A 27,835-nucleotide genomic window follows, 5' to 3' on the forward strand; every position below is an offset into this window, starting at 1 on the left:
AGGCTGAGAAACTCAGCTGAGCTTTCAGCTGAAGGCTGTGAAGCATGGGTTAGGTTGGGAGATCCTCCTGCTTTGTCTGTAATTCTTCCAAGCACTGTTTGTGCAGGGAGAAGTAACAGGAGCACTTAACTGTTCAGAGCTATTATTTCAGTCATTTTTCTCTGATGTGCAGGGGAGAGTTGACACAACGCATGGCCAATCCCCCCAGTCAGCATACCCTTGAAGCACAGACCACTGCCACACATATATGTCTGTTGACAATTTGTTCCTTACCTGGAAGAAAAGCATGAAGGCAGATTGTGGCAAGAGTGACTTGCCAGTTAGTGTGCCCTTAGCATGCAGTGTTTTCCCGGAGTAACATCCTGTGCCCAGCATGGGTGGCACATGTCTTCAGCTGGCCCAGCTTTCAAGGTCTGTTGCTTTCCTGGTTTTTGCTCTTGTTGTCCTCTTGCATGTGGTTTATTTTGCCTTTCCTATCATGCTTTTCACATTGTCCACTTCCTGTCTCCTCCCTTCTCAGGAAGCTGTTCACTGTTACTCTAGGCTTTTTCTGTTTATGAACTGTCATTCTGCATCTGAGAACCTGCTGTTCCTAGCAGTCTTTCCTTCTACTGTTAAAAGCAGGTCCCCCCAAACTGCATAGTCCTTACAAGGGAAATATCTCCAGTTCCTATATAACGTAATAGCATCTAAGATAAAATCAGTGGGTAATTATCCATCTTGTAAATACGTCAGTGTACACCAGAGAGAAAAGAAGGCCATGTGCTCTCCAGGAGATAATTCTCAACCACCCAGCAGCCTTTTATCAGTTTAGGCTCCTCTCAGAAAACTGGTTTATTATGCACAATTGCAAAGCAAACTTGAGAAGAGAGATAAAAGCACATTGGGAAGAAGAACATGACATATTCCTAGTCAGTGTTGCACTAGTACTGCTGTAAACTACCCCATAATTATTCACATAGCAATTACATTTTGAGTCCTCACTTAAAACTGTATTTGGATAGGGAACATTAGCAGAAGCAGTGCTGATACTGTTTTCATCATGCCTCTTTCTGTAGCAGCTGGCATTCTGTACTTCTGTGATCTAGGCTATGTAGTCACTCTTAAAATGAATTCTGACTATGAAATAGAATAGGGAACACAAGCTAAGGCTTGGCTAAGAATAATTTGTTACATAATTAGTACAATGATAAGAATAAATCAAAACCTGTATTCCATCAAGCACAGTAGGCATAGGGATTCTTCTCATGTATTTCCTTTCCAACCTACTGGTTTCAACTGCTTGTATCTTTCAGAGTTTTTCAGATTTTTCATTTGTTTGAAAGCAGGTCTTTTATTTCTAGAAAGTCTGATGGGGAGAGAGAAGTTCTTTTGATCAGACTGCATTTACAATAGTGACAGCACCTCAGAAAATAAAATGGATAGCTCAAAGACCTGTACTGATTTTGGAGAAAGTCCTTGATAAATCGGAGATGCAAAAAAAAGATTTGGCAAGTCAAACTTTATTTTTAGGTGGTAACAGGCTTCAGAATATGAAGATTTAGAACCCTTTGATCAGAATTGCTTTTAGTGGGAAATCCTTTCTTCTGTCACTGTCCCCTTCAAGGTAAAAAGAGAATATTCTCGGTGGAAGCATTTAAAAAGGCAGACTTCAAAATACTGTGTATGAGTCACATATAATTCTTTCACAGTTACTGAATAGTAACTTCTGGATATTGGATCTAAAATAGTCATCTTGGAAGGTGTGCTGTGGTATTAACCAGGCATTCCGTTTTATTTTCTGCTGAATTTTACTGCCCTTCAGAGCATATAGTGACTCAGCTAGGGTAGTGTGGAGAAAACTGAAAAATAGTTGTTCAAGAATCAAGAGACAATGGCTTTCAGCTACTTAGCAGGGGCCTGTCTAAGGTTGCCATTTTCAATTATTTCTTCAAGCTTTTATTCTACATCTACTAATAACTTGTAGCCCCTTACATCTGTTCTCCATTTTATTGATGAGTTCCTCATTTTTATAAATGTAAAATCACTTGGGTTTTAATTTGTACTTCAAAATAAAATACGTTTACCTTGAAGCCCTCAGAACTGGTGTTTCCTGTGGAAAAATAGTACTTCTTTCTTTCTGGATTAAACGGGGATAGCAAGTGTCTGTCAAAGCCTCTTCACAGAATTTTCATTGTTTTGTAGTGGGGAGAGTTTAAAACAAGTAAATGCTTTGAAAATTTGGACTTTATCATTACTTCCCTAACTTTGAGAAATGGATTATTCAGATATGATCTGATTATTCAGATGATAGTAACTTGCTATCTTCTTCCCATTACAGAGTATTCTTGATGCAGCAGATCCCAATTGGTGAAGCCAATTTAACAAGTAAAGGAATATGGTTGCACTTTTCTTATTGACTTGTCATGCCTTTGCAAGAATCACTAAAATTTATTTCTTAGAGCTGGCGAGTTCACTGCTGCTAGTAACATTTCAACTTACTTTCTTGGAGGGAGCTGCCCAGAAAAACAGCTGTAGTAAATCTTCTAACATCATCACCTTGTGAACATGACTTTTTCATTCTCTTGGACTAGCTTACATGGGAAGACAACAGCAAGTGACACTGTATACCAAAGGGTGGCACCAACAGCTGAGTCGGTGGCATGCTGCTGGCAGGGACAGCTCGCCTTAGGACTGGTACTCATACTTTAAGGTTGTAGGTTGATGCAAGAGCTGTCAGAAACCCAGCATGTTTACAAGCTTTTGTGTAGCTGCTTCGAGGGTGTTACTGTAAGCTGAGAAATCTGATGGTATTCTGAATTCAGGCATGGTGATACATTATAGGACAATTGCTCTGTCTAAGGAAGATTAAGAGTTGAGCTGCTTCTTTTTGTATGGTCTCACACAAATTCTCGACATCATAGAAACTGGGGATCAGCATAGATTTTTTTGTTCTCCACACCCCCCACGTGTAACAATTCTTACAATCTTGTGATGTTGTCACCTATGGATGAAACCTCGGAATGCCGCTTTAGCAATAAAAATAGCAATACTAAGTCTTCATGGTGTCTCCTTGTCTTCACTTAAATGTTATTATTCATTCCAGAAAGTCAAAACACTGTTGTTAAAATCCTTTCAGTGTCTTTTTTAAGTGTCAGTGTTTGATGGAGACTGTGTTCACCACAATGCAATAGAATTAGTAATCTCATTCCACAATTTCTTTGCATTTTCTAAAATGGAGCTTTTTAGGCTTGGTTTTGGGTTTGCAGGTTTCTTTCCAATTTTTTTGTTCCCCAATCTTGCTGCTCTTGGACTACACTAATTCAATGTTTCCCTCTTAGCATATTGAGAAATAATGTAAAATACTGAGAGCCTTCCTACTAGGAGTAACAGCCAGATCTCATTCCAGCCCCTGCAATTTAGCAGAGAAATGAAAATTGAAGTTTTCTCCTCTGAAGGATCTATCTTCTGGCCACTCTTACACCCATGTATCTAAGCTATTAAAGAAGAAAAGCTGTTAAAACAAGTTAAAACAAACAAACAAACAAATCTTAAGATTACCATAGGAAAGTAATCTAGATGTCAGAGAACGACGTGAAAATCTCATTTGTGCAGTGGGCCACCTAATATACTGCAAATACGGTGGATGTCTTTAACTCATTGCAGGAGCAAGTCAAATGAGAGTCCTAAGTCTCTTTTTTTTGTGAATTTATGCACAATTACTGAAAAGTTAGGCAGCCTTTAATGTCACACAGGAAAAACCCCAACCCTTTAATGTCACACAGGAAAAACCCCAACCCTTGCAGCAAAGAATTTAATTTACAAGGTTTTACCTGCTTGCTATGTTAAAGCAATTAGCTAAGAAATACAGAATGGAGATGGGAATGGTAAAATGGCAATATCGAAGTTTATTTGAATAAAAACTTAGGATTTTGATTAATTGAGCAACTGTTGGAAGCCAAGTTTACCATTTCTGTGACTGTCAAACAAATTATGGTCATTCTCCTGGTCTATTAAAAACTGGGCTATGCTTAATCTAGATTCCAGTATCCAGTGCTAGTGAGCAACATTGATAATGCTCCTTGTTACAAGTTTCAGAAAACAAAAATAGGAATTCTGAGGGGTGTGTCTAGTCCTTGTACCCATTGCCAATTACCTAGCAATCCAGTTCTCCAGCTACCGTATTCCTATTTTCAGAGCTTTGCTAGTATTTTTTCACAACATATTGCTTACTGTCTTAATTCTAGCTTTTTCTTCCAATCTCCAGTCTTCTGTTGTGGCTTCTTATATTGTACCCCTGAGGTCTGTGGCCTCTACCCCTACTGAGATTACAGGAAAAGTAAACAAGGGGTCAGAAAAAGATGTTAAGAATGGCAGGGCGGGTGCGGGGAAGAGGTGTTAGTAAACCCAAAGGAAAAAAAATCAGAATACTTGCTATTTTACTGTGTAGATTAGGACTGTCTTGGACATTAGGAAAAGGTTCTTCAGTGAGAGGGTGGTCAGTCACCGGAACAGGCTCCCCAGGGAAGTGGTCATGGCACCAAGCCTGTCAAGAGTTCAAGGAGCATCTGGATGATGCTCTTAGTCATATGGTTCAGTTTTATGTAGTCCTGTGAGGAGCAGGGAGTTGGACTTGATGATCCTTATGGGTCCCTGCCAACTCAAGATACTCTATGTTTGACACTGAAAGAATGCTCCAGCTAGGGGTAGCAATACAGAGAATTGAATTACAGGACCTTTACAAGTCTCTTCAAGCTTTATTGTGTGTTTCAGTTAAATCCAGCACACCAGTCACAGGAGATCAATGACAAATGCTTAAGAGCACACCTCATTAATGTAAATATCTGAAATGTTGGACACTGTCTGCAGGTGATCTTTTCAGCTGCTGAATCTAATTGTTTAACTAAACCCATTTCCTGATGTTCTGAAGCAACTTTTCTGCTCTCTACTTCACAGAATAGAATCACAGAATGGTTTGGGTTGGAAGGGACCTTAAAGATCATCTAGTTACAACCCACCTTGGCATGAGCAGGGACACCTTCCACTAGACCAGGTTGCTCAAAACCCCATCCAACTTGGCCTTGAACACTTCCAGGGATGGCGCATCCACCTCTCTGGGCAACCTGTACCAGTGCCTCACCACCCTCACAGTGAAGAATCTCTTCCTAATATCTAATCTAAATCTACCCTCTTTCAGTTTAAAACCATTATCCTTGTCCTATCACTAGACTCCCTGTTAAAGAGTCCCTTCCCATCTTTCCTGTAGGCCCCCTTTAAGTACTGGAAGGCCACTATAAGATCTCACCAGAGCCTTTTCTTCTCCAGGCTGAACAACCCCAACCCTCACAGCCTGTCCTCATAGGGGAGGTGCTCCAGCCCCCTGATCATCTGTGGCCCTCCTCTGGACTCGCTCCAACAAGTCCATGTCTTTGTTATGTTGGGGGCCCCACAGATGAACAGAGTACTCCACGTGGGATCTAAGGAGAGTGGAGTACAGGGGGAGAATTATCTCCCTCGACCTGCTGGCCATGCTTTTGATGCAGCCCAGGATGTGACTGGCTTTCTGGGCTGCAAGTGCACATTGCTGGCTCATATTCAGTTTTTCATCCACTAATATGCCTGAGTCCTTCTCCTCAGGGCTGCTCTCAATCCACTAATTGCCCAGCCTGTATCTGTGCTTGGGATCGCCCCAACCCGCATGCAGGACCTTGCACTTGGCCTTCTTGAACTTCATGAGATTCGCATGGGCCCACCTCTCAAGCCTGTCAAAGTCCCTCTGGATGGCATTCCTTCCCTCCAGCACACTGACCACACCACACAGCTCGGTGTTGTCAGCAACTTGCTGAGGGTGCACTCAATCCCACTGTCCATGTTGCCAACAAAGATGTTAAACAGCACCAGTCCCAATACCCACCACCCATGAGGAATGCCACTCATCACTTGTACTTATTACTTCCTCACAATAAATTCTAACTGCTCTTAATTTGTTTGCTTTCTGTCTAGGCATGTTGCATGTGGAAGGTGCTATATGAAGTCAAATTAAGTTATATACATTATCACCCATGTGATTCCCATAATAAGTTGTTCCCCTTTGTTTCATGCTTTCAGGTGATGTAGCCACATGGAAGTACTCAGGCTTTCATCCAGCAGTGCAGTTTCAGTACTTTATTTTGAAAGTCTCTTAATAGCTAGTTTAAAACAAGTGAACAAATTAAATGTAAAGTGTTCTTTATTAAATAACTCAAACAGTAAAGCAAACTGTGCGATTAAGAAAGACAACATCATGGTTCCAAAGGATTTTTACAGCAGAAAACAAATTGCGGCAAATGAGCATTTCAGTCTAGCAGCCAAATTGTCATCATTTTTATGGAGTTAATTTCGGTCCTCAAATTGTGACTTGTTTTTTAAAAGATATGCTGCTAGAAATTCAATGGGATTTGGTGGTCTGTAAAGAAAAAAAGTAAATCAAAAGCAATTATTTTTTTTAATATTAAATTAGGTAGCTGAAGAACTAATCACCTTCCCTTAAAAGCAACATAACTCCTCAGAAACACTTCTAAGCATTGATTTAGGGATGACCAACTACCTAGAGTTACTCTGTAAGTTTCCAGCTTATGTCTGATAAGAAAGTTTTTAATAAGGAGTCTTAGTCACCCTTGGTTCAATGTTACTAAATTGCTAGAACAGTTACATACCTAGAACTAGGCTATAATCTGTAAACGTAAGTACTGTATGTACATCATTGGAAGTTACATGCATTTGCCTATCTCTTTAACTCATGCTATATAAAGTAAAAATCTGTCAGTGCTTTCTTGCTTCATTTTCATCAAATGGTTATTGAGTAGCTTTGTGCTTAGAGCCGTTTTCATTGTTTCTGGCAACTTATATAAACACAACAAAATGTCAACAAAAACTTCAAGTCTGAGAAGTGCTGTAACTTGCAAGTAGTCAATAATAAACACTTTTGATCACTGGCCTTAGTCTGTAAGTTTTTTTTAAAAAGCTCCTCCAGCTACAGCACATGAATCCTGCTAATCTGGATTCTGTCCACAGAATACATGACAAACTTACTTATTCCACACTGGGTCAGACCAAAGGTCTGGAATTGAGCAAATATGCCTATAAAGAGCATTAAAAAAATGGAAGAAGTGTGCAGAGATACTTCTCTGTACCATCCTGTTGGCTTCCAAGCATGTACAAGTTTTCTGAGCTAGCACCTTTAATAGTCATGGGTGGATTCCTCTACAACTTTGACCAGTTGCCCCCTGAGCCCAAATAAAATGTTAATGTCCTCAACCTGAGGCATAAAATTACATAGCTTAATTATGTGACCTGTGAAGGATCATTTCCTTTTGTTCATTATGAATTTACTACCTGCGTCACTTAATTAGATTACTGTATCACAAGAGATAATAAACAACGCATCCCAATTCATCATCTGATGATGATTTAACAGATTCCTAATATATTCTCTCACAGAGGTCTCTTTCCTAGGTATCACCTATTCAGTCACTTCATAAACAGATAGCAGTACATTCTTCTGACCACCTTGTCACTCTTCTTAATTTTTCATATTCTACCAGAAAATGGGAATTGGAATTACACACAATATTAAAAATACAAGAATATTATAAATTTAAATAGTGACATTATGCTTGTTTTTACCCCTTCAATTTCTAAGTCCTACCATTCAGAGTTTATTTTTGATTGAGCAATGCAATGACATACACATTTAACAGTTTAAAGATTTTTTTTTTCACGGGGGTAATTGTCAACTCAGAATCTATTGTTTTGTCACTTGCATTAGGGTATTTATTACCCTCCTAGGTGCATCATTTTCTGTTTATTGGTATTCAATCTTTCACTTTTTGTCATAGTTTCAATTTTTCATAGCAGTCTTCCATAGTTTCACATCCAGTTTATGAAGTTCCTGTACAATTACTTATAACTGATCAACTTAAAAAAAAAACCCAAACAGAAAATAAAACACAAAAAACCCCAATCTTATTCTGTTAAACTCAGTATCATTAATAGATTTTGTCAGGCACTTCTTCAAATTGTTATAAATGATCCTTTCCAGGATTCTAGTGTTGAGCTCATTTCACCAGGAAAATTCACCATTTGCTTCTACTCTCTCTCATATCTTCCAGTCAGTTCCTTGTCCATATAAAGGCTTTTCCTTTAATCCCACAGCAGCTAACTCTCTCTAAAAGCTTTTAGTGAATGACTGTGCCAGAAACCTTTTGGAAATTTAAAGACTGTATCATTTGGATTCCTGTTTACGTGTGCTCACTGACTCCTTCAGTGAGCTCCAAGAGACTTGGAAGACCTGACAAAAGTTGTGTTAAGTCCTCCTAAATATGTCATTTATCCATATGCTCACTATCCTGGATGGTAATTTCTACTGAATTCCAGGCATAGTCATCAGATGTGCTGGACTGTTCCCTGAACATCTCTATATTTCTTAGAAAAAGAAATTAGCATCCATTAGTTACTTTCCAGTTCAATTTTAAGCAGAAGATTATACAGCAGAGCCTGTAGTTCAGCTTTTTCACCTCTGAGGTTTTAATATGCTCAACTGAATAGCCAATTTGACCTTGGAAGTTTGATACTGTTAGTTTTTTTTCCTATATATTCCCCAACCTCTGCTATCGATGTTCCAGTTTCACTCCTGTGATGAGTCCCCACAAAGAACAGCTCCTCTCATAGTGAACAAAGGTGGTTTTTTTTAAAAAAAAAAAAAAAAAAGTTTGTGTGTAACACAAGTATCCAGACTGTAAGTGTGGGGTATCCACCTCAGGCTGTGTTTTACATTCAGTCTGCGGTAGAACTCCCACAGGTGTCAACTGAAGATCTGCACACTGCTCAGGTGTACACACAGGGTGTACCTTCCTCGATGCACTTTTGCCTAATTAGCTGTCTGTACAATGCAGTTCAAATTCACAACTCCTTCTGAGGTTAAGACACTGTTGATGGTTGTTCTGGCTGTAGGTACTGTGATGCGATTATGGTCATCGATACCAGCTTTTGATATGTTATTTCGGCAAAATTGAGAAATGCTTACATGCACTATAACTCACCAATAGTTTGGATACACCAAAAGGCTAGAAATTAATTTGGATAAGATGAACAACTGTTTGCTATTATTGAAGAATACCCTTCTACATTGACTAATAAGAGATTTGGGGCACCTTGACAGCATCATCTTTACTCAAAGGATAAACTATCAGTTTGCTTCTTACTGGGTTGACAGTGCAGGGTCTGCCCCATCCTTTAGAAGGTGTTTTAATCTCCAACAAAGATGCATGTCAGACCTGATGTGTCTGTCTGGTCTTTCTTTTAAATGGCAAACAGAACTCTTTACAATTCCACACTACAAAAATCTTGTTCAAAACTAGAACAACTTCTTGCTTTGCTTCTATAAGGTGAATTATGTGATAAAATTAGTAAAAAACCCACAAACATTTTTCCCTCCAAAACCTTCGCAGTAGCATACCTCATTGGGTATTCAATAAATAACTCTTATCACAGCATATGCACTTAAGTGAGGAACATGTCCTGCATGGTCATAGTAATTCATAGGTTCATAAACCTGCTCTAATGACTTTCTTACAACTAACAAACTAGCAAAACCACATCTGGGGTGCAAGGTCTGAAAAGGTGACATATCACCCAAGTTTGAGACCTACTTTCTTCCTAAGAACAAAAGGAACATTGAGGCATCTTACCTCTCTTTTGCCAGAACAGCCAGTCCCTGTAGCAAGATAGGTACAACTGTCTGATCCAAGTAGGCACGTGTGGGTAATGACTGAAGATCTACCTTCTGCTTTGATGTTTTCTCTGCATTTATTTTCTCATTTTCTACTATCCTCTGAAGTAGGAAAAAAAAAAAAGAGAAAATGAACATTGGTAATAGCAGCCACATCTACTTTGAAGCGTGAGTGCAAACAAAGTACCCATCTCTCTGCAATTCACTGGCAATAACTTTATTACACCTTTTAAGAAAATTTAAGTGCATATTTTTCCTTGCACAAAAACCGAATCCAGAGGAGCTTTCTGTTAAATTATTTTGGGGAAACAATGTCAGGAAGTCGTGAGTTTTCTAAAACAGAAGAGACCCAATCTCTATCATTTTTATTTCTGCTTTTGCATTCACAGATTTAAATTCCACACCACTGCAACAGGAATGACTACAAACAACAGTGGTCTCAGTTAAATGGTTCCTGTATGCACGCACGAAATGCTAAAAGCACAAGAAATTCAGGTGAAGTCTAACAAAGGGTACTATTAAAGTCAAGCACTTTGAGACCTTGCTCTACTAAAGTATAGATGGACACTTTAAAGAAAACATATGCAAAATGCTTCCAGGTGCCTTTTGTTCAGAAAGTGCTGAATCATCTTATACCATTAACTGTAGTTAAAAAAGGATACCCTACCACTGCTAGTAAACCAAACATATTCAATGCAACATACATGAGTCTACCGATATGGAACCAACATATACTATGCATTATGGTTCTGTAGTGGAAGCTGAGGCATACAGAGAAGCAGCTATCAGGGAGATGAGTCACAAAGGACGTTTAAGAAAAGTTTCTGCAAAAGCTTAGCATAGAGTAGGATCTTATAATGGAGAGAGATTGAAGGCATTTCTTTAATAAGGAATAGTAAATACATGTCATAGAGTTATTATTCTAACCCACACCATTACCAAGAGCAGAGAGAATGGATTGTGGCTACTCTTTCTCAGCATAATTAATTAAAGATAGCTTGGTTTATTCTGATCCAGTATTTCTAACAATCCCTCCCTTTGATACTTCTATAGAAATGCCATCAACTCCTCCTGTTGCCCTCCCTGTAATAAAATTCTGGCTGGCTTTTTGTGGCATAATATATTATATATAAAGATACACATATAAAAAATAGATAGCGATGGAATAGATAACAATCATAGGATACTTCCAAAAAACTCCACCTCATTAAAAGGTTCACTATTTACTTCAGTACCATTTAGTATAATGGAAGCAACACAACAGAAAATGTATTAACAGCCAGTTATGACTCAAGACTCAACATTTTCCCCCTTGATCAGGAATGTGACTTCCACTGTACTTTACAGCAACAAAATCTTTGTTACCTCTACATTTTCAGTGAGACCGTATTCAGAATGGGGATTTTCTGGAACCTATAAAATAACACACAGTCAGCAAAGTGAAAATGCTCTTTTCACGCATGTAGTGTTATGCACATAAAACATTTCTTTCAATACCTGCGGCTGTCCCTCCATAATCTGTTCTGCCTCCATGATTTGAAAAGTGGAATTTGCTGGAAGTACAGTAATCTTGGAAAGCAATAAAAAAATTGGTCAGCAGGCTGAGATGAAGACCAGTGTTAGCTGACTTGATATTGCATCACTCGGTCACTAAGGCACAATTACTAGAGAGCAAACGGAGTGGCTCTGTGCTCCCCCCCCCGCCAAACTTTTACCCGTTTTTCCCGCACGCAGCATCGAGAAGCGCCTTAAGGTTCGCGTGACGTCCGCGGCAGAAAACGGCACCGGGGTTAGAAAATACGGTATTCGTCATTTAAAACAAGAGTCCCCAGCGGCGGCCTGCTCCCCTGCCCGGCCGGGAGCACCCGCGGGAAGGCGGAGACACCCCCTCCCTAGCTGGCTGCCTGCCAGCCTGCCTTCCCTGCCCGCCGCGCCAGGCTACGCTACAGCACCAGTGCCCCGGGACCCCCCCCGGGCCGGACCGGGGCCCCGCCACACCGCGGGCCACGTGCGGGCGCCACCAGAGGGGCGGCCCGGGCCGTGCCCCAACCGACCCGCGGGGAAGAGGCGACACCCCCCCCAGCCGCTCTCACCCGCCGGTGGGTCCGGAGCTCGGCGGGGCGGGAGACCGGTGCTGTGGCGGGACACCGAGAGCCTCTCCACAGCAACCGGAGCCGCTGCCGCTGTCGTAAATTGTTTTGACGCAAGTGAAACGGTCGCGCTGCTGCCGCCGCCGAACCCCGGCGAACTGCGCCTGCGCAGGGCTAGGCCCCGCCCATCCCTGAGAGCCGGCCTGCGGGCAGGGGGAAACAGATGGCGAGTTCGAGCGGCCGGGGAATGATGTCATCCCTGGGCGGGGCCTTCTCCCTCCTCAGCGCCCTCCCCATTGGCCGGTGGGCGCGGGTCGCTGGGCGGTGCCGGTCGCGCGGCGGTTCTTCAGGCGTCAGAGAGCGGCTGTAGGGCTGCCGCTCGGTAAGGTGGCCGGCGTTACGCTAAGCGGCGCTGACTGAGGTTTTGGTTTTTTTTGGGTTTTTTGGGTTTTTTTTGTTTTTTTTTTTTTTTGTTAAGAGTAATTTTCCTCACTGAAGCAGAGGCTCTGGCCTGACCGCTGTTAGCCGTTTTGGGGTGCAGCCGGAGGAGCCTTGGCTAAGGGCAGTCGTGGGGGAGCGGGCAGGTGCTTCCGCTTGTAGGCGTCCTGCCGGGACTAAAACTGGCGGGATGTTTCTGTTCTCCAAAGAAGCCTTTGACGAACACTGGCCCTTGAAAATTCTGTGGTATGGAAATCTACTGACAGCCAATGCAGTCTGACGTCTGGGGAGTTCACTGGGACGTTTGTGCAAAGTAACTTTGCTGAAGTTAACTTTGAACTGAAAAGGTGGCTCTGTTAGTGAAGTAACCCTTCAGAGCTGTGTACAGTTTGCAAAACAATGACTGTTGGCCATTAATTTTGCCCAGCTGTGTTATGAAAAATGCAGCTGCTCAGCTTTCTCTAGGTATCAGCTTTAATCATCCTATCTTGACTTGAAACTGCTTCTTTGGTTGTTGTACTGTTACTAATTGCACCAGTGTTTGAATATCTATGCCTAATTCCTTCAGGGTTTTGGTTTTTTTTTATTAGGAATTAAATTCTGTGTCTGGTAACATTTGTGCTAGTAGATTAAGTGGGCCTTTAGAACCTTTTTATTTTTGGCTTGAGAAAGCAGTTACATTCCTGTAGTCTAATTTTTTTATTTTTTTAGAAAATAAACTTTGTTTTAGAACAACATGTCTATTCCTTTTTCTGTCTTCTTGCTGCAGTGATGACAATGCATATGAATGATCTAGCTGATGCTTTTAAAAGATCAGTGACATGGAGAAAACAGAAAATGCCATGCTCTCATTAGATTATGCTCTGATGTAATCACCTAATACTTAATAGTAATGATGAAGCATGTTTACATCAGTGAATTTGAAATAATGTTTACAGAACTGACAGTGTTATCAGTGTGATAAGCGGGCTTAAAAATGGTGGTGTAGTAAGTTACAGATTTGATACTCAACTGAGGAACTTGGAATTGCAGCAGAACTGCATGCTGTCTTTGTGTCAATTTGAGTCCCTACTGCTGGCAATCTTAGCTGGTGTCAAGGAGGCTTAGTGAAAACACAGAAGGCAAAATCCTGAGATTTTTTTTCTAAAACTTAAACAAAGCAGGAATACAAATAAAATTCTTAATGTGAAACAGGTGAGGGTGAAGAGGTGTGAGCTGTTCATTCTGTTCTGAGGCTCTCCTCATTTTTCTTTGTGTTCTAGCAATGACATTTTAGAGAATTACATTTAGAATACCTGAATTTGATGTAGCAATGGCTATACCAAGGGAAAAAAAAAATCTTTTTACCCATAGCCCCCTGTTTCCCCATTTATACATTTTCTATTATATTTGGTTTTTGCAATGATGTCATGTTGGGAGTGAGAAAAGGTTTCCTAACTGGACATTTTGTGCAATGGTAAATTGTGGCGTCAGGGTCGTTGCACCTTCCACAATCATAGGAATTAGATGCTTGTCTGCTCTGATTCCAAAACATATCACTGAGATACCACATTGTACCTCCTGTATTTTATGAGTCCTCAATCTTCAGGGCGAATTCAAATCAGGTGGATGAGCTGATCTAACAATTGGCCACTCCAGAAAACATGAGTTTCACTTGTGTTGTTCACTTCTTCCCCCACCCTTTTCTGGTATTCATCAGAACCCTTGCTGAGCCAGGACATCTCCCTAAGCCAGCAGAAAGCTATCCATTGCTCTGATTCATTTTTTGTTTGAGTTTTTTTTTAAGGCTTTTTTTTTTTAAACTGCACTAATGTTATGCCAGATTATTAATTAGAATAGTTCACAGGCAGGTCCCAATGAATGCTAGAGCCCGCTTAATATAGGAGGGTGATTCAGCTTGCAGATCACTGCAATATTTAATTGCCACAATAGTGAATTGATTCTGCAGGTTCTCACTAAAAGTGTTACCGTTTGCTTACAATTCCTGACTGATGCCTACTTCTGCAGCTGTGTTTTGGCTTAGCAAGCTGTATTCCCCTAACAGGTGCACTGTTTACTAGTGCATTGGTCTATATTTTATTGCCATGGCACAGTCAGGTGGCTTATAAAGGTGGGATTCTAAATACTCTTTTAAAGTAAAAGTAACTGAATAGATTTAGTAATCAGGATTGTTTGAGACTCATCATCTTCCTATGGCCATGGCTGTAGGGTTTAGGGTTATTCCATCTGGGGTCCGGATGATGGAACACCAATATGATGATCAAAGTACTAGTAGTTTATTGAGCTTAGCAGATCATTTTTATACAATTCTATAAGTTGTTTAGAAATTCTAATTGGTTGCTGCATGCAGGCATTTGGTGTCCACGCGCACAAGCATAAACGGTGATTGGTTACATCGGTACTGTCCACGCGCACAGACGTAAGAAAAGGTTAGTTATACACGCGCATAAACATAGGACATAATTGGCCGTATTAATTAGAGCATGCAAGACTTGTCTTAGTCCAATTGGTCAAGTCCCTGAACTGAGGTTGTTTGTGCCAAGTTCCCTTTATCGTGGAATGTGCACCTGTGTTTTTCTAATTGGGATCTTTCTTCTTCTATCTTCTTGTTTAGTCTGTTCAAAGCCTTCTAAAGGTGTCTGGAACACTCTTGTGACCATGAGCTACTTTCAGGCCCGATAACTAAGTTCCATATAATTGAACCCTACACATAGCCATTCAATTTGTCCTTTTATTTATTAATAAAAACTTATTCCTTCACCAGCTTTTCTATTATTTTGCTCAGGAATGGGATGATACTTAGGATAGTAGATGGATAATGGAGACTGTAGGTGGGTGGTAATCTGCTGTCACATGGCTTATTTCACTTGACTCCATGATATTAACACTGCTTGAAGTTTCTGGAGTTTCCTTGGTATTCCAAAATTTGTTAAATTTTTCAGATCGGCAAACAAGAGGGTTTGGGTTTTTTAAAGGACAGTTAGGTACAGTCAAAAAAACTTCCTGTTAGATACTGAACTTTTTCCAGTTGTGAGTAGACCGAAAGTACTTTGTGATGTTTTTGCAACAGAATTACATCATCTTTCTTGCCAAATACAGAAGAGCAATACTTAATGAACCCACTGCATTATTTTTTTTTCAGCGCTGACGGTTTATGGTCTCTAATAATGGTTCTAGGTTGTGAGTAGTTATTTTTTTATGTTGTATATTCGTACGTTATGTGCTGATAAAATTCTGTATTTCATATGCAGTGATAGAATAGCGAGGGTGGAAAAAAGAACGAAGGTGACTTGTTTTTCTTCCCCACATGACGTATCCATGAGGTATACTCAATGACACCAGTTTCCTCCGTGCGAGGAGACAGTCTGTCCTTTCGGTTACAGCGGCGCGGAGCGGGCAAAGCACGGGAGAACGTTCTCCCGCACGGCCGGCCGGACCCCCCGCACGGCCGGCCGTCACGTCCCTCGCAGCGAGCGGCCGGCCGCGGGCTTCGGAGAGGAGGAAGCCTCCCCGCACCCTCCTCGTCCGCCCCTGGCGAACGGCTGCGGGCGGGGAGCGATGCCAGGTGCCCGCACCGCGTGGTGCCCGCAGGGCGGCCGGCAGCTCCAGCCGGAACACTCGGTTTTATCAAATTGTTCGCGGCCTCTCCCCTCGCGGCGTTCCAGGGCGCTGCAGCCTACGGCTCTCGCTGAGGGCTGCGGCGGGCGGGCGCCGTCCCGCCGCGGCGCTGACGGGACGGCGGAGCTCCCTCCCCGCCGAGGCCCGGCCGCCTCCGCCGCCCCGGCACCGCGCGCCCCTCCCGCCGCCCCGGGGCACGCCGGGAGCTGTAGGCGCCCCGCCGCGCCGTCCCCGCCTCCCATTGTCGCTGCGGCCCGGCCGCGACGGCGGCGCGGGGCGGGGGCGGCTGCGCACTCCCTCCCCCCGGAGCCGCGCGAAAGGGGCGTCGCCGCCGCCGCCGCCATGGCCGGTTGTTGTCACTCCCTGGCAGCGGGTTATGGCGACGGCGGTGAATGAATTCTCCGGGCGGCAGAGGGAAAAAGAAGGGCTCAGCCGGCTCCAGCTCCGCGCCCCCGGCCGCCGCGGCCTCGCCCTCCTCGCCGCCCGGGCCGGCCCCCCCCGTGCCGCCGGCGGGGGCGGCGGCGGCGGCGGCGTCCCCCCACAAGCGGAACCTGTACTACTTCTCGTACCCGCTCTTCGCCGCCTTCGCCCTGCTCCGCTTCGTCGCCTTCCAGCTCGGGCTGCTCTTCGCCTGGCTCTGCGAGCGCCTCTCCCGCGGCGCCCTCATGGCCGCCAAGGGCAGCAGGGCCGGGGCCGGCGACGCGCCCGAGCCCGGCGGGGCGCCCGAGACGGTGCGGGCCTGCCACAAGCGGGCCTTCGAGTGCATCTCCATGGCGCTGCGCATCGACGAGGACGAGAGAGGTAGGGGAGCGCCGGCGGCCGCCCCGGCCTGCGCGGGGCGGGCAGGGCCTCTCGGCCGTGCGCCGGGGGCGGCGGGGGGGTGGGCCGGGGCTGCCGCTTTCAGTTGAAGACCAGCCCAGACCAAGCCCGCTTACGTGAGGAGTACGGGTTGCGAAGGATCTGTGCGGGCGGGTGAACTGCGCGCCGGTGCCCGCATGCGGTTAAGGGGCTTTGCCCCCCCCCCCCCCCCCCCCCCCCCCGCCCCTGCCTCGCCGCAGCCGGCAGGCGCAGGCTGGATCAAAAAGGTGCGGCTCGGGCTAATTTCCCACGCAAAGCAAGTCTTTGTATCTCTCTCTAACAACTTTAAAGTTTTTGATGCGGAGGTCTGGGTGAGGCGATTAAAAATCGGAGGGGGGGTGTGGTTGGTGGTGTGACTGTAACTAGGTTTCGGTTTAACCAAGCCAGTCGGACAACAGAAGCAGCAGGGACAATAATAAAGGTGCATCCTTTAACGTACTGTCTGAAAAATGATGGAAGAAGTGTTGAAGGGAGTCTTCGGGAAACTTGGCTCCCAGACTGTTCGTTTGGAGTTGTCTGACTTCTAAGGAAAGAAATATTTATGCGTATTTTGGCAATTTAAATAAAAAATATTTTTCTTAAACTGTTTGACATGCTTGCTCTTAAGAAATCTATCACTATGTGACTAGAAGACCTTAAGGAGGAATTTTTCTTTTTTTTTTTGTCTGGAGGATTAAAAAAAAAAAGGTAATTGCTAGTGCATTTGACTTAGCCATTTATTCTAAATGCAGCAGCACAACTCTGTCAGCATCTGAAAGGTAGTCCTTAAGGGCATGCTGTGCTGGGTTTTAAAATTCTCTGGAAACATCAGAATACCTTATTATACCTTTTCAGTTGAGCTTTAGTGAAACTGCTGCCCTAGAGAAGGAGGTTAAAAACATAGGAATAGGCCTTCAATAGAAGCTACATGCTGAGAGCACCATAAAAGCAAGTGATGTGTCTTGCTTTGCATTGACAATTTGGGAGTGGCAGTGGTAAGTAAGCTCTGGGAGAAAAAAACCCACCGTGTGCAGCAAGGTTAGTTCAGAACAGCTGTACAGTGTAAGAGCACTGAGGGTCATGGGAGCAAAGCATGAAAGAAGGTGAAGTAGCTTAAAACTTCAGTGGTGTTGGTGAGAGCTCTCTGAAGAGTAGCCAAGGCTGAAATTATCAGGTGCCTGTTCTGCTGTTGTGGCTTATAACTGTTCGTGGTTTGAAGGGTAAGCCTTCAAATACTGATTTTAATCATGGACTTGCTTTACAGATATTTTTACAGTTGTCATATATGAATTAGCTGCACAGGTCATACATTTAGTAAGAAAAAAATCTTTGCTGCTAACACAAGCAGTTGCAAAGCTGTTACAACCCCGCAAATGCAATATTCATTTCACTGAGAACTCACTTTGCTTTAATACACAGATTTGTTATTTGCTTATCTGTTTTTACTGGAATACATGCATACCTTTGAGTTTATTTTATATGTAAACAAGTGGGTTTTTTTATGACTTCCAACAGAAGACAAATTATGAGGCATAGTATGTGAAAAGGTTAGGATTTCTAGATTACTTAATATCCTGTTTAGAATCATAGAATCATGTAGGTTGGAAAAGACCTTCAAGTATGTGGCATTATTGCTGTTCTGGAAGCTATGCATGCTTCAGTAATTATGATAGCACTTCTGGTAATTTTTGTGCTTCTGAATTATTGGGGAAATTGATATTCTTGTTTTGGTATTTTCAAAATCAAGATTAACATCTTTTCCTGGGACTGAGAAGACACACATGGTGGGTGACCCCAGCCAGCAGCTAAGCATCCACATAGCTGCTTATTTACTCCCCTCAGTGGGACAGGGGAGAGAATAGGAAGAGCAAAAGTGAGAAAACTTGTGGTTCGGGGTAAAGACACCTTAATAAGTGAAGGACAGAGGTGGAGGAGGAGACGACGAGTGATGCAAAGGCAATTGCTTACCAATGCCCAGCCAGTTTCTGAGCAATGGCTGCCTTGGAGGACAGCCCCCAACCTGTTCTTCCTCTACCCAAGTTATTACTGCTGAGCATGATATTACATGATACGGAATACCCCGCTGGCCAGTTTGGGTCAGTCAGCCTGCTGGTGTCCCCTCCCAGCTTCCTGTGCACCACCAGCCTACTCACTGGGGATCTAGAGTCAGAAAAAAAGAAAACCTCGGGACTGTGCAGGCTGTTCAGCAATAGCCAAAATGTTGGTGTTGGTCTGTGACTGTTTTAGTCACAGATCTAAAACACAGCACCATAGGGGCTGCTATGAAGAAAATTAACTCCATGCCAGTCAGACCCAGTACAGAAAATCAATTACTTCTAAGGAATGTAACTTTTTTTTGGTTGTGCTTTTAATGTCTTAATCACTGAGATCTGGTAAACTGTTCTGTGTGGATTCAGAGCACTACCTTTGCAAACAGCTCGGTAAAAGGTGGAAGTGAGGTTTTAATGATGACCTTGGCATGTTTGCAACTGCTCTTCGGAATAGCAAAGCAATTCAGGCAATGGCAGAGGTGGCTGGAATCATCTCTAATTTGATTTCTAATAGCCATAATCAGCACTAGATTTACACTGCAGTCGAAACTGTTTCTATAGGTGATGGGGAGAAGCTTAAAGGAAAAAAGGCTACAGAGAGGATCAAAGTCACTCAGCTTTGATGATTTAATTTACCTAGCTTTGTCCTTAACAGTCAGGATATATGAGGCTGGTGGAGAAAGGGCAGTAATAAAATGATTCCCAAGGTGTGTGAGGTACCTGACTGTAGGTAGGTGCTGCTCCTGTGGTTTGTGTTGGTAAGAAGAGCAAAGCGTGGAATTACCTGCACAGGGTAACTTGCCAAATGTTATTAAAAGATTTTGAATCTGGAGAGGAGCAAGAGAAAACCCTTAAGAGGATTCTAGAAATGTACTGAAATATTTTTACTGGCACTGAAATTTGCTACAAAACAGATTTGGGACTGAAGTTATCAAAAGACTTGAGTGCAGAAGCCTCACAATCACTGGTAACTGGCACTTAGGAATAGTTTTGTGAAACGTTATCTCTTCTGAAACTAGGGTAATGATATCTGAAGGCTTCATTCTAGGCATTTTTGTTTTTTCTAGCACTGGCAGCTTTTTAATGCTAATCAGGTTTAAATTTTAATACCTAACATGCAGTATTCCTGTGTGGAAAGGCATGCTTAGTGTGACATAGCTACCTTGCAAAAGTATGTTTCCATATGCAGGCAAGTATCTTTTTAATGCAGAGTATTTATAGAAGGGGAGCAATATGCAGTAGATATTCATATTCTTCAATGGGTTATTTGCTGTCATGGTGTCAGATAGTATAGGTTAGTCCTAGGCGTGTTCATGGTTGTATTTGCTGTAGTATCCATGTAGGACATTGTTGGTGCAGAGTTGTACTCTAATTCTATATGTGTTGTACTTCATGTGAAAGTTGACATATACCTGCAATACAGCAGCTTCATGATAGGATGAACAAAGAAATACCCCCATGACAAATGAGCTGATCTGTATAAAAGTCAACCGGAGGAAGAGTGTCTCTTGTCTCACTCGTGGAGTATCTTAGACTCGTTGCTTTTCTTCTTGAGTTTCTGAGCTTCTAGTGTTACTTTGGTATTGGCTAACACTGGAAGATTAAGAGGCATGTCTCAGTTTGATGTTCCAGAAAGAAAAACTGTTAATTTCACCATTTCTGTTGTAAATGAATATGTGTAGGGTAGCTTTTTTACCTTTTTGGTGTGTGGGTTTGTTGTTTTTTTGGGGGGGGGGGGGGGGCCGGGGAACGACACTAATCTTTTTAAGGTGGATGGCGAAGTATTCCTGAAACAGGCAAAAGTGATTTGAGGCTGGTGTAGTACCTGTTTTTAATAGAAAAGCTTATTTGAAACTAAGTAGATGTAAAGTTGACAGTGTCCCTTTAAGTTTTTCTTTAAATCATAGGATTTTGTTCAAGTATCTCTTCCCTCCTCTTACTTGTTTTATGCAGCATTATATGGAACCATTCCTAAGCTTTAATTCATTACAGAAAATAATGGGTTCACTTCCTTTTTAAGCAGGACAAAAGGAACAAGCTGTTGAATGGTATAAGAAAGGAATTGAAGAACTGGAAAAAGGAATAGCTGTCTTAGTAATTGGTCAAGGTAAGCCAGTTTTGAGTTTTGTGGAAAAGATTTTGGTTTATGGCTTCTTCAAAGTGAGGAATCAATATTGCTGAATATGGTAGGTGCTAGGAATGGTCTGCTGTATGAATTCATTCATAAGAGTGTTTCTTATCCCTGTTTTAGCTGTAGGTGGACACTGGTCCATTTCTGTGTTCTACCTTAATGGTCTGGTCTATAACACATGCAAATCTTGCTCCAAGTATTTTCAGACTATCCAAAATCATAAGCAGTTCATGAAAATGCTAAAGTAAAACACTTGATTTCTTATATAATGGGAATGCCAAAATACTGAGTTCTGATTTGATTTGCCAAAGTTGACAGTTCATGTTCTCACTTACGCAGAATTTCATATTCCCTTCAGTACAACTAAAAAAGAAACACCCCAGTTTGGCATGGTCTAGCATTGTGTTTCTGAATAGCTTATGCCAAAATAGCTGAATATTTCAAACAAAGGAAGAAAGCCATCTGTGTATATGGAAACATTTTAAGCGGTAGAAGTGTAGAAGCAGGTATGTACCATAGAGAAATAGGTATAGTGAAGGACTTGGAAGTAATAATATAATAGTAAACAACCCAAGCTCCCCACCCTCCTGAAACCCCGAACCTGTAACTGCTTTTGCAGACTGCTATTTTGTTCCTCAGCTATGTTTAGAAATGTTTGAACAGTGTGTGGTGACATGTTACTTATGCAGCAGTACCAGTGGCATTTGATACAACCCATCTAAATTGCACAGTTTGGGGGGGGGGTGGGAAAAGCTTGACTTGAACAGATACTATTTTTTAGGAAGTGGTGATATTAATATCTGTAATTCTGTGTGTTTTGAAATGTAAAGGGACACAGTCAACTGAATTTAAATCTCTTAATTTTGCCAAAGTGAATTATTTCAAATTATACTTGCCTCTCAGTCACTTTTCAAGCTTTTTAAAAATCTTATTTGACTTCTGTTTAGAAAAATGCAGTGACAAAGAACATATATTAGGTCAGCATGAAATGTTAGAGAATATGCAAAGCAGTGCTTGGGTTCCCACTGCTCTATGAGCAATAATGTAAAGCAGATAGTGTCAACTAACTTTAAATTCTTGATTAAATAGAAAGCTCTAGGATTTTTGCATTAGTTTTGCAATGATGTTCTTTAGTGGAGGGGGCAGGTAAGGGGTGGGAGGAAAAGGAGGGAAGGCTGGGTGTCAGTATTTTAGCACTTTAAAAAAATTAATTTGCCAGATTGTGTTTTAACATTGATTTTTCTTTATAAGGTGATCAGTGTGAACGGGCTCGACGTCTGCAATCTAAAATGATGACAAATTTGGCAATGGCCAAGGATCGCTTGCAGCTTTTAGGTACCAGTTACAATTCATGACTTTGGAAAGTTTGTCATTATTCGCACAACTTCATCTAATGCATTCTTCTAAAATACGGGTTTGACTTTTAAAGCAAAGGTGTCATTATCTGTGTAGGGTCTCTTAAGTCTGGTTTTTAGTTGAGAGTAAGTAGTATTTTTTCAATGCTGTTGATGGATTTTGAAATTGGAATCTCATGACCCACTTGCCTATGCCTTAAGAAATTGGTGTAAAAGTAACTGAGAAGTCTTTATACCATAGCATGCTTGACTCATAAACTGAGGAAGTCTTGACTAACTCTAGTTGGAGTTAGTTTAGGTTTGCTGTGTTAGAGCTTTAGTAAAACTTAGAATATATTGCTGACCATGAATGCTAAGTGTGCCTTCTGTGTAACTACTTCATGTTCTGTTAATTCTGTTGTCACTTACATAATAATTCTACTGATTATTGGTATGTACTGTAATAATAATTCTTTAGCATTATGTAGACCATAAGGTTGTGAAATCCTAATTCTTGTAATTTTTATCTAGTAGTGTTCTATTTTAAGACTAGCAGGTAAGATCACTTCTTTTCAGAAGCACAGTTTTAGCTTTATCAAAATTAAGTGCTGTATATGAGCTCTTAACGGACAGAGTAAAACAGGCAGGATTGGAAATGGCATCTTTCTGTGCATGATAAACAGACAAAAATTCCCCCTCCTCATCAAACAACAAACCCACAGCTTTGTGTAGTGCATCCTCTAAATTGAGTTTTTGGAAATGCTTTCAGTTCAGGCAGTAAAATGAAAATAAAGATTTTTTTTTTTTTTTAATTGCTCTTTAAGGGAGAAGTAACAAATGTACTTGAGTTCAACTTGTGTACCTGCAGCTTTAATCTTGCATTGTGTTATTTTTGAGTTCTACTAACTCCCTCTTCTAGGAACGTATAGAGCAGACAGGAGAACTCGTGTTCTTTTCTCCTCTTACACTTTGTGATTCTGTGGCTCTGACTGGTGATTGACAGGGAAGTTGTGGCAACCACAAGAAAGTGAATCCCTTTTGTTTCCCTTGAGTTCCTGGTGTCCTTAGTTCTTTTTGGAAAAAAAAAAAAAGTGAAGGGAACATGGGGTGAAAGAGGCTTCCAGCTTCTATGCTTTATTATGGGTGTTTGTTGGTAGAACCTTAGTATGTGCAGATATTTCTACTCATTAGGGTTAAAGGCTATCTTCTAGAGGTAATATAAACTAGTGAACAAAAGAGTGAAAGTGATTACATGCTAGCAGCCTTTGATAAGGTATGGCTTGTTGTTGGCATCCTTAATTGCAAGTAAGTAGGATTTCTTTAAAAATTTGCTGCCGTTTGAACCTTGAAGTAGCAATGTCTGTATTTTGTGGGTAGTGCTTCATCCTTGCTTGTGTTATTGTAGTAGCACTTGCGATGTTGATAAGTTGATAGCTTGCTTGTGGTACTCTGATTGAGAAGATAAAAAGGGTAAACACTGCAAAAAACCTAAAGTTGAAGCTAAGCTGGTACGTTCATCTCTACTACCAGAATGTGTGATCGCATGCTGTTTTACAAACATTCATGTGCTTCATTCAGAGCGCATATTGAAAGGTAAACAGAATAGTGTTTATTGCATAAGTTGATGTCAAATATGATTTTATTTTATTTTTACTTTGAAATTATTAGAAGTTTAGTACTTTGTTCTACTTAGGTTCTTGTTCAGTTTGCACTAAGGATTTGCCTCAAACAATGTACCTAAGAGCAAAATTTGGATAGGAAGGAGCAAGTGAAGTCATCTGCCCTTTAGGAAGGAAAAAGATGTTGTTTGGAGAGATATTCCCATGGATTAAAATCCCTGCAAGCTTCATCATTATGGATCTATTTGAGTAATATTTGTTACACCATCTAACAACTTTCAAGTATTGACAACATCTGTTTCTATTACTTTATATGTCATTTTACATAGATTTTGTGGAAATTTAAGGTAATCTAAAGTCGAATTGCATGTGCAATTCTAAACATAACTTTTAGCTTGTTACTTATAGTGACAGATATTTGGAAGCTTTTAAGTGGTGGAGAGATGCTTTTGTAGTTGAACTAAACCTGAAGCTGTTAAGGTTCAATAAAGTGATTTTTCCTATGAATCTGGCTCTTAAGATCAAAGAGTAAGTGTTTTCCTCTAGCCCTGTGGAATTTTTCCATTTCTTAAGGTAGAATAGGTAAGTCCTTTATTGCATTAACTGGCAGGATAAAACAGACCTAAAGTAGACAATAATATCAATTATTTAATCCTGCTGGCTAAACAGAGATGTGATTGGAGACTGCCTAACTGAAATGCCATCCAGTCAAGCAAGTTACATTGGTAATACATAGAAAGTGAAAATTAAATCAAATGGTTTATAACTGTCCCTTAAAAGTGCTCAGTGCTTTGATTTTTTTTGAGGTGCATTGGATCATCAGTGTAAGTTTAAGTTGCATGACGTCAGTAATGGGGGTGTTTGACACCACTGATGGGAGTGTGATGTCTGATTACACCCATGTATTATCACCATGTGTCATCACACCACTGATGCTTTTTAATGTTTGACCAAGAGGATGTAGCTACTTACCTTGGATATTGGCTTTATTGTTTTGAGCCCTGTTTTCATCTTGAGTCTAAATTACTCTATTGTATTCTGTTTAAAGCTGTACTATGACACAGCCAGATAGCTGAAGTTACTCCAGGTGTGCTTCAGAGCACCTCAAGGTGACTCAATCACTTTGACAGTCCAGTGACAATATTGAGTTGTGCTAGCTGTTAGGGGACTTCTGAGTTCTACCATTTGAATTGGTGGCGGCCCCTGTTTTTGACACAGTTTAGGGTGTGTTAACTGTGCAGTTATTTAGATGAGTGGATAAATCTTGCTCTGATGGTTGGTCTTCATAGACCTGATCTCTCCTGGATGACTGATGACACATGTTAGAATCATTGTATTTGATATATTTAGAATCAGAGGAGGATATTAGTTTCCTACAATTGATACATAAAACTCGGCAGTTTGCTGTTCCTAAGACAGATAACCACAATGTCCAGTGCAACACTATTCAATTCTAATATTATCCATGTGTTGTAGCAATCTGTGTTCTCCCCTTTCAGAGAGACTTTCTGTAGGGGGACAGACTTCTGTCAGCACTAGTGCCTTTCTGTGTGCTCTGTGTAGCTTCAGTATTTTGGTTGAAGGATGCACATGGCACATAATTAAAATTACTTTCATCAGTATCCTCTTTGGTAATAATTCTGCCCGTGTATAGACATGGGCTTCAGTGGAGACCTTTTGGGATTATTCCGCTTTCTTGGAGGTCTTTTTGCTTCAGGCTTGTGTTACAGGGCGATGTTCTTTTTTGTTAGAAATCAGTTACTTTGAACTCAGTGTAGTGTTGCCTAAATAAGACAGCAGCTGCAGTGGTTTTTTTGGTAGGTTTATGTCAACGTGTATCATCAAGGAGAAATAATGAATGGGATTCTGCAAACTTCCCCCCCCCCCCCCCCCCCCCGCCCCATGTCTGCAGACATAGGGAAAGCATTTAGATGGAAGGTGATAGGGTGTCCTGTTAGTTCCCTGGAAGGATATTTAATAGCTCAATTTATTTTCATTGTTCCAGAGGGCTCTACAGCTACACTGTCTCTCAAGAAAAGGGATACATTTGCTTTATGTAATTTTACAAGCACTATTAAAATTATATGTTAATACATAATGTAATGGGAAGACAGTGTGTGAACTGAAACTGGACAACAGTTGGATTACATTTTTTTTGTTGCAGTTTTGGAGTTCCCGTATATGTGGAACTTGCTACGCCATTGATAATTGTGGTAAAACCCCAGCCTCAAACTGTAGCATTGAAGCAAATAGCATTTCCTGAATTCCTGCCCAAGCCAGTTGATTTTATTAAGGTCGCTCACTAGAAAGTTCTTTATTAAGTTCAGAAATGTTCTCCAAAACTTAACTGATTATCTAATATCTTACAAAGTCTATTAATACTGATTTTGTTTTTGAAGCTTCTCTATGTGCTTTCCATTTAGATTGCATGCACTGGGCAGGGAGTAGACTATTCTGCTGTCTTCTTTGGTAGTGCTGTGCCCACTAAAATAGTACACTGTGTTTGTGGTCAGTCATACTAACAGGACTTTTCTTAGACTTCTTTAGAGGGAGGTTTCTTAGGGTAACTTCTTGCAAGTTACAAAGCTTGTGGTTGGTTGTAGGCTGTTCTTGTGTGACTGACTTTTTTTTTGCTTTACTATACTTGACTCTTCATTGCTTTTGATTTAAAACAAAGTAAACCCTGGGTGCATGTACTAATCTTGAACTTTAACTTTTCACATTTGCCTGTGGCTACTAAGGTTTCACTCTAAACTGCATCTTGTTCAGTCTGGATATTATTATTAAACCATCACTTAAACTATTGGGTCTAAAGATACTTTTCAGGGAGGTTAAACGGTAAGTGATGATGAGCAGGCAGAAGAAGAAAGGAATGAAGTAGGAAGACTGGAAAAAGATTTGTAATAGACAAAGAAGCGGAATCAAGGAAGTGTTTACACCTGTTGGTTGTACAGTCTGCAAACTCTGAATGGCAATTCTTCCTCCAGTCAGGGCATTTATGAACTTGGATGTGCACATTTTCAGTAGAATTCAGCTGCTTTTGCAGTATATGTTTTCATGTTGCCAGAGGACATCACTCCTCTAGCTGGCCATCTCTTTTCCTGCAGCTTCTTTGTACTGTTATCACTTGGGGAAGAGGAGGAAAAAAAAAAAGGGGGGGGGCTGACAATGTATGCCTTGCATCCTTACAAACTGTGTTTTGTTTTTATAGACAGGGGGGTGGATGTGAAATAAAGGTAGGAGAGGCTGTAAAGTGCCCCAAAAGTAAGGCCTGGAGGTTTTTAACTGCAGTGGGAAGAGCAGGAGTGGTAGGTGAGCTGCAGAGAACAAATAGTCCCAAGACTTAATTCTTGTTTTGTGTTGTTTGCAGCCTTACACCTCTTTGACTTATGCTTTGGCTAGTTTATCATGACTTCTTAGAGTTAATTTCTTTCTCCTTAATCTTTAACCTTATAAATCTTGTGTTCAGATGTTTCTGAAGTTAATCCTCTTAAAGAACACAGCTTGCATGACAATCGTGTTGATTTAATTTCAAGGCAATTATATTTCTAAATAGAGATCTTGAAAGGCATCATCATAATGTATATATGGTGTTTTGCTTGAACAGTTGAGATTTCTGTAAAATGTTGACTGGCTGTTACTAAAGTGAAACATTTAATATGCAGGAAAGTGATGACTCTTTGCAGTTCGTCAAAAGTAACACCTTGGGGAGGACATTCAGAAATGGGTTATCAACACAAATATTTAGTAAATGAAGTCGAATTAATCTTGACCATTGATTTTGAGAAGTAACTACAATCACTAGACTGGAAAGATTGTTGTAATTAACTCAGCTGTAAATGGCTAGTTTTAAAGCTGTTTTCAGTCATGCTCAAACTGACAGAATTTTCTTACAAGCTTGCTAAACATGTAGAATAGATAGAAATATTCCTTTTATCTTTAACCCTGTATCAAGTATAACAAAGCCAA

The 27,835-nt window shown here is 41.3% G+C and overlaps 2 protein-coding genes across 7 annotated transcripts in view; one reads left to right on the plus strand and one right to left on the minus strand.

The window, feature by feature from the left end:
• Nucleotides 1-6,129: 6,129 nt before the first annotated feature.
• Nucleotides 6,130-12,048, minus strand: DPY30 (dpy-30 histone methyltransferase complex regulatory subunit). Its single transcript, XM_075043054.1, has 5 exons — nucleotides 11,842-12,048; nucleotides 11,246-11,317; nucleotides 11,114-11,161; nucleotides 9,708-9,850; nucleotides 6,130-6,424 (listed from the first exon to the last, which is right to left on the minus strand). Exons 2-5 carry the CDS (start codon nucleotides 11,279-11,281, stop codon nucleotides 6,352-6,354), a joined length of 300 nt encoding a protein of 99 aa, XP_074899155.1. The 5' UTR covers nucleotides 11,282-11,317; nucleotides 11,842-12,048; the 3' UTR covers nucleotides 6,130-6,351.
• A 3,532-nt stretch (nucleotides 12,049-15,580) lies between these two features.
• Nucleotides 15,581-27,835, plus strand: part of SPAST (spastin) — a 35,399-nt gene continuing 23,144 nt past the window's right edge. Inside the window, exons 1-3 of one of the 6 annotated variants that reach the window (XM_075043058.1) lie at nucleotides 15,581-16,695; nucleotides 20,803-20,889; nucleotides 22,165-22,248. In XM_075043058.1, coding sequence (XP_074899159.1) covers nucleotides 16,287-16,695; nucleotides 20,803-20,889; nucleotides 22,165-22,248 — 580 coding nt within the window. In that variant the 5' untranslated portion in view covers nucleotides 15,581-16,286. The remainder of the gene's footprint in view (nucleotides 16,696-20,802; nucleotides 20,890-22,164; nucleotides 22,249-27,835) is intronic. The other 5 variants (XM_075043059.1, XM_075043055.1, XM_075043056.1 and 2 more) reach the window with 5 other exon arrangements.

The sequence above is a fragment of the Buteo buteo genome, chromosome 12 (assembly GCF_964188355.1).
Source record: "Buteo buteo chromosome 12, bButBut1.hap1.1, whole genome shotgun sequence".
NCBI classification, from domain to species: Eukaryota; Metazoa; Chordata; class Aves; order Accipitriformes; family Accipitridae; genus Buteo; species Buteo buteo.